Source organism: Leopardus geoffroyi, chromosome D1 (assembly GCF_018350155.1).
Source record: "Leopardus geoffroyi isolate Oge1 chromosome D1, O.geoffroyi_Oge1_pat1.0, whole genome shotgun sequence".
In the NCBI taxonomy this organism is placed as follows: Eukaryota; Metazoa; Chordata; class Mammalia; order Carnivora; family Felidae; genus Leopardus; species Leopardus geoffroyi.
The window spans coordinates 100,890,938-100,898,151 of NC_059329.1; the positions used below are offsets into that span (position 1 = coordinate 100,890,938).

The window sequence follows — 7,214 nt, forward strand, 5'->3', positions numbered from 1 at the left end:
GTTGTATTTGCCCTGTGGGTGGAATCAGGTCACCTGCTCATCACAGATGCCTTTGCTTTCATTGAGTTTCTTTAGTTTTTCTTTTAGTCACTTTACATTAATGGAGACTGCTGGCTATGGGCAAGTCAAAGTCAGTTAGCAGAAGCATATTAATGGGGTGTTAGAATTACAATGAGGATCTTGGAGGTAATTTTTTTCCCTAATTTGCGGATTGTTTGGGTAAAGAAAATGTGTCCTAGAGGAAAAGGAGAAAGGGAAAGCTTTCTCCCAAAAGCGGAAGATGAGAACAGGTCTTTCATTTTTCAAGCGTGTTTTACCTTTCACACGCTGCACACATCTCACCTCTCTTTGTGGCCTCACTAGGCTAGTTTCCACTGTATTTTGGAGGACTTATATCAGAGCTCTGTAGCTCAGATCTCTGTTATTTTTCAAGTATACTTTTGTGCATGCAACACATACATATTGAGTGCTCACTATTTTTCAATCACAGTTCTAAATGCTAGAAAACCGCCTTAAATGCTTCACAGAGGGCTCTCAATCTTTAAAGAAAATGGAAGAAAGGCCAAAATGGGGAAGAGAAAATAAAGGTGCTGAGCAAGATCATGCTGAACTTGTGAGTTTAATAAAATTCCTCTGTCCTCGATATTTCAGAAAATTTATCTAATTATGAAACATTAGAACAAATATAATAATGATTAATAATGACAATAAATAATACCTCAGTTGTCTAGAATGTGTTATTCTCTCTTGTGTTCCTCAAATAAACCCTGTGCTGTTGTTATTACTGTCTTCACTGAACAGATCAGAAAATTTAAGATCATCCAGCTTAAATTGTCACTTTCAACTACTTACCATTAGCTTCTGGGAAAACCTTCCTGCCCCACAGTCTTTTCATTGCATTCTTTACTTCCGCGTTTCTCAGTGTATAAATCAGGGGATTTAACATGGGGGTGATAATGGTGTAAAATACAGCCACCATCTTATCCTCTGAAAAGGTAGTATCAGGGCGCATATACATGAAGGTACAGGGACCAAAAAAGATGATGACCACAGCAATGTGGGAGCCACAGGTGGAGAGTGCTTTGCGCCTGCTTTCTGCTGAGTGCTTTCTCAGGGACACCAGGATGATGGTATAGGAAATGATCAAGATAACAAAGCTCCCCAGAGCAATGGTACCACTGTTGGCTGTCACCACAACACCAACGATGTATGTGTCTGTGCACGCAAGTTTCAGCACAGGGTGGATATCACAAAAGTAGTGATCGATCTCATTGGGTCCACAAAAGGGTAACGGGACTACCAGAGCCACTTGGATAATGGAGTGTAAGAACCCCCCTATCCACGTCCCCAGCAACATTTTATTGCATCTGTCACAGCCCATGATGGTCGTATAGTGTAGGGGTTTACAGATAGCTACATAACGATCATAGGCCATTACGGTAAGGATGAAGATCTCAGTGCAACCAAAGAAATGTACCCCAAAGAGTTGCAACATGCACCCCACATAGGAGATAGTTTTGCTCTTGGCCAATAGGTCAACAATCATCTTAGGAGCTGTGACCGAAGAGTAACAAATATCCACAAAAGACAAGTAGCTGAGGAAGAAATACATAGGAGACTTGAAAAGCTTGCCCCTGTAAATGGTCAGCATGATGAGGAGGTTTCCCAGAAGAATGACCGTGTAGAAGAAAGAAAACACCACGAAACAAACCTCTTCAACTTCTAGGTTCTGAGAAAGACCCCAGAAAATGAATTCAGTTACATTGTTTATTTTTTCCATGGAATTAGTCTAGCATGCCAAGTTCCCAAGAGACAGCGAAATTACCTGAAAGAGAAACATAACAAGCAAAAAAGACATTTATTTCTGACTCTGAATAAATGGAGAATCACAGTAGTTGAAAATGGAAAAATGGGTACTTGCTGCTGCTTTGCATGCATACTCAAGAAATTGAGATGTACATGTTTTGATCGTCTTGCGTCCGTCTGATAGCCCATTCTTTCACCTCAGATGAGGAAACAAAGTCCAGAGAGATAAAGCAAATTCTGTAAGCCATACATCTAACCAAGAATCTCACCCTTTTAAAAGCTTTTAAAAATCTGCTTGTTTCTAGAAATTTACTAATTCTAATCCTGTATAAGGCACTCAACTTAATTAGCAATTCGGTGTTGGGGGATATGGTAAAATTTACGTATCTGGAAAAGTTTGCCTTATTTTTGTCACAGAAATGAAAGCATGTACCATATTTTCCCTTCTGAATATCACCATGAGTGTTCAAGTAGTTGGGGGTGGGTGACCTCTGCAGCATCTTCTTAGGAAACTCTGAATTTTATGTCCATGAATTTATGGTCCCCTATTTGACATCAAGCTCTTATAGCCAAGAGGTGGTGATGGGTGTAGTTAAAAAGAGGACTAAAATTCTCATTATTTCATTCTGAGACAGTTGTGCTGTAACTCTAGATAAATTATTTAGTTTCAGGGGCTTCTGTTATCCCGTTTGTGAAATAAGAAAGTTTCAATTTCGTTATATGCTATCATATGAACAGTTATTTCTACTATGAAATCAATTCATTTCTGTCAGCTAGAATAGCCATGAAACCCTGATAAAAGCAATAAAATAAAATAAAATAAAATAAAATAAAATAAAATAAAATGAAAAAGAAGATAAAGCAATAAAAGAAACTGCTAGAGGGTCATCTGGGTGGCTCAGTCAGTTAAGCGTCTGACTTCAGCTCAGGTCATGATCTCACAGTCAGTGGGCTAGAGCCCCGCATCGGGGTCTGTGCTGACAGCTCAGAGCCTGGAGCCTGCTTTCTGAGTCTCCCTCTCTCTCTGCTCCACTCCTCTCGTGCTCTCTGTCTCTCAAAAATGAAAAAACATTAAAACAATTTTTTAAAAGGAACTTTTACAGACACATCAAAACCCGTTGGATTTGAAAGGAGGGGAAGTGAAATCTAGGGGTAAATTCTCATCTTTAGATTCAGTGTTTGAGGATTCCCTGGGGATTACTTTGCCTTAGTAGATTGATTGATTGGTTGATTGATTGACTGATTCATTTTTGACAGAGAGAGAGAGAGAGAGAGAGAGAGAGAGAGGTGGGGGGAGGCAGAGAAAGAGAGAGAGACAGAGAATCCCAAGCAGGCCCCAGCACAGAGCTAGTTGGGGGCTCTAACCCACTAACCGTGAGATCAGAACCTGAGCCAAAATCAAGAGTCTGCTGTTTAACCAACTGACTGAGCCACCCAGGTGCCCCTGCCCTAGTTATTTTAAACATTTATCTGTCGACTAAAAAACAGTAAACAGATAGAAAAGAAAAGAAGGATTCCGCCCTTAATCTCACTAATTCCTTCATGCATCCTTTTAATCTTTCAGGTTTCATGCTGGTTATGCATCAGTTCTCCCACTGAGGACACTTTACATATTTCAAAGAGGTCATCACTGGAAATGCTTTAAATCGATTTAGGAAGAGGACGATATAAGTTGCATCTTCAGTGCTGGGACCTCCAGTGCTCTAGTGAGGTCACCTGAATGGATGTATGGAAAGGGGTACGTGCAATAGTTTTGATTTAAACGTACAAGTTCTTCCCCAAACTGAGCCACAGACGGAAATGATTCCTTTAGTTGTAGGTTAGGGTGGGATTTCACAGTGTCTTAGCTCATCATGAGGAATTTTGTCCATCTGAGGCCATATCCCCTCAAGATCTGTCACATGCAGCGCTTTCGGCTTCTACTTAAGTCTGTGCTCTCCACTGTCTTTCTGCAGTAACATGGTGTGGTGCCCCTCACTTCCAGCTTTTGGGAAACTACGAGGCTGTGCTTCCTCAAGTCTGTGTATTAGAGCTAACAGAATAGTCATTACAGGTGTGTCTTCTCTTATTCAGCACAAAATAATGATGATCATAACAATGGTAAAAAATTGAAATGGCGATAATAATTCAGACTCAGACTCAAGATTACCCTCCCTGATTTTACATGTTCCTTCTCCTTCGTTTTTCTTTCTGAATTACAAAACAAAAACAAACAAAACAAAACAAAACAAAACAAAACAGCTATTTTCTCCTGGAGAGAGCCCTTCAAGAGGGCTTGATAATAGTTTTTGATAACTGAATTATGTCGCTTGGTTTTCATTTAGAAGAAACCGGCATTTAAACACAGCCTGGGTATTATCCTTCTTTTATTCAGTCTATATATATGGTCCTAAAGGAATTCATTTCTCTTTGAATCAAGACTCATCTCCAATAAGTTCTTCTTTTTGTTTCTGAGCATTTCAAACATGACAATGCCTCCATTTCTTTTGAAATTATTGTTATTTTCTTGTTCACAATCATGCTACCGTAATTTATACATGATTATAAATCTATGTAATTTATAATCATGTGTAGATGCACTTTGTTACCTAATAATCGTCTTAACGATTTTATTCTCCCCTTATTTCTGAGAACAGTGTCTCATAATTATCTTACAGGTATTCAACATATAGCAATTTTATTTAACTCCCCTTTTCAATAACCCTTTTTATTTTAAGTTTTAGAAGAAAAAATTCTCACCAGTATTGTTCAGGGCTCAAATTTTGTTTTATATTGGTATCTCCTCTGAGATAATTTGGGTGCGGCTATCCATGAGAGAGTAATGCCTTAGGAATTGCTTTGTGCATAATTAATATCAGAGAATCTCTGACCTCCAAAACTCAAGGGCTGGTAAAAGTCAGCTCTTCCTTATTCCTGGTTCTGTCTCTCACCTGCTGAAACCTGCAATTTCACAGTATCTTTGGCAACAAATGCTCCTTTCTCTACTTCTTATTTGGTGCATTCAGAGAATGATGCAAAATGTTAATGACCTTGGGGAAAGCCTTTCTCCCAAAGTCTCCCTCCATATTCAGAACCGCGATAGAGAACTAACAATGATCTTGTCAATGTGTTAAAATTTTTTTAAATTTTTCTTTATTTGCTAAGTTTAAAAACCAGTCAGTTGTCGCATTTAGGACCCTGCCACTAATCCAAAGCATTTCAGTAAGCACAAGTAACCGTGTATGATTGATATCTTGTTCATGGGATTAATATGTTTAACTATACAAAGGTATTAAATACTTAATGTAACACATATGCTAAAATATCGATTTGGGGGTTATTTATTGAATTTTAATTCTACTCCTTTGAAAGTTCTATTTGATGGGAAAATAGTTGATTCAATAGTGTCACTGGGGTTCACTGTTTTTCTTTTTAATTGAATCTCTGCTGATTTCTGGAGAAATTGGTGGGAAGTTTACTTCTAGCTCATACCTGGGACAAACGTACTGCAGGCTTTCAGTCTTTTACTTTTTGAGTGTAAGCCATTAACATTGACTCTTGACCACTAATATTCTTTCTTATTCCTCTCCTGTTCCTTACTCTTTCTTTCTCCTCATTCTTGCTGGTCTTTCTTTTTCCTTCCTACTCATCAAACCTCCTGCTTCCTTTTGCATATAACGTCCAATATTCCAGACCCTTACTTGTTTCTACTCTTAGATGGAGTGTATCGACTTGCACAGTGGATTTTTTGACCTCACTGGACCTTTTAAGGGAGACTGTATATTCCTTTTCCAATCTGTAAATAGCCACAAAGGGGGAGAATGTAGCCATTGGCTTCCCTTTCCCACTGGCAAAAGTTCACCCCACAGTGGGCCATTTGCACTGCAGTCTGGCCATGTCACTGGACTCTTCCGGCAGCTGTGGGAAAAGGAAGAGTCCGAACTGGCAGCGGGGGCATTCAGAGCAGGAGGCGAGCTTTGTGGGAAAGCCACTGGGTGTATTTAGGTTCCAATCACGTCACACAGTCTCTTCTACCTCAGCAGCAATAGGAAATGTCCGCGGGTAGGATTTCAGAAGTGCTCACATCCATGTGGCTCACATCCAAAGTCCTGTCACGTCAGGCCCACAAACGACCTAAAGATGGAGAACAGTTTCCAGAAATTTCTTGGTCTATGGTCTCTTAATATCATAATAAAATGCAGGCCATTGTTAAGGCATCTCGGGCTACAGGCAAGAGAATTTCAGGACCCTGGGTGACATAACAATCTGGGAATCTTGCTTGATGCACCTCACACTCAGCTGTTAGCTCTCAGTTGCGTGACTGCTCAGGTGACATCCACTTCCACCCCAAAGGGACTTGACTCTTTCCTGCTTTGCCCTTGTCAGTGGATCCTCCTGAAAACTAATCATCTTTAGAGTCACATGATAAAAGATTTGGAATGCACCCTCACATACAGTATATGTCACTTCCCGAATTTAAAGGCCCATAAAATACTGTGTCTCTTTCCTACTGGTAAGAGATGTGAATAGAAAACACTTTCTGTTTCAACTGAGGGAATCTCTGTGTCTCCCAGACCACCGGAGTCTTAAGAACTCTATCCATGTGACAGTCCCCCCACACTTCACAGTCTTTATCTACTGCTTTCTGCCTTGTGTGAACTTAGGAGGTGTGTCAGTTATCTATTGCTACAGACTGGCAAACACTAGGCCAGAAATTCGTGGTTTACAGCCACAAAGTTTAATCCCCAAATTAGTGGTTTTAAATTGCAAAACCAAAACTTAAAGACTTAAAAGCATAAAAGCAATCTATTTGATTATGATTCTGCAGTTGGGGTTGGATTCAGCTGGGTGGTCCTTCTTCTCGCTTCACCTGGAAACACTCTGAATGGTGCAAATGGAGTTTGAATGGAGTACCTGGTCCAAGATGGCCTCATTCACACATTCAGCAATTGGCTCAGATATGCCAGTTCTCATTCATTCTCCAGGAGCGTAGATTGGGCTCTACCATATATACCACAGTTGTTTTAGGGCAATGGTTGTTTCACAAAAGTAAAAGTTTCAAGACCTCTCAAGCCAACCTTTAGGGATCAATCGAAATCACTTTTGCCACATTCTTCTCATGTGGTTAAAGGTTATCTGTGTCACACACGTTTAGTCCAGATAAAAGCATGGAGAGATAGATTCCACTTTTTTTTTAATTGAGCTATAACTAGCAAATAACATTACTATGGGTCTCAGCTGTACAACCTAATGATTTAATATTGCATAAATTCAATAGTGCAAGATGATCGCCATAATAGTCTAGTTAGCATCCATCACCACACATAGTTATATTTTTTTCTTGTGATGAAAACTTTTTTTTTTTTTTTAAACGTTTATTTTTTATTTTTGGGACAGAGAGAGACAGAGCATGAACGGGGGAGGGGCAG

The 7,214-nt window shown here is 39.6% G+C and overlaps 1 protein-coding gene across 1 annotated transcript; it reads right to left on the reverse strand.

Moving 5' to 3' along the window:
• Nucleotides 1–844: 844 nt before the first annotated feature.
• Nucleotides 845–1,795, reverse strand: LOC123602638 (olfactory receptor 4S2). The gene has a single exon (XM_045487098.1). The coding sequence runs from the start codon at nucleotides 1,778–1,780 to the stop codon at nucleotides 845–847; it is 936 nt and encodes a 311-aa protein (XP_045343054.1). The 5' UTR covers nucleotides 1,781–1,795.
• Between the last annotated feature and the right edge of the window lie 5,419 nt (nucleotides 1,796–7,214).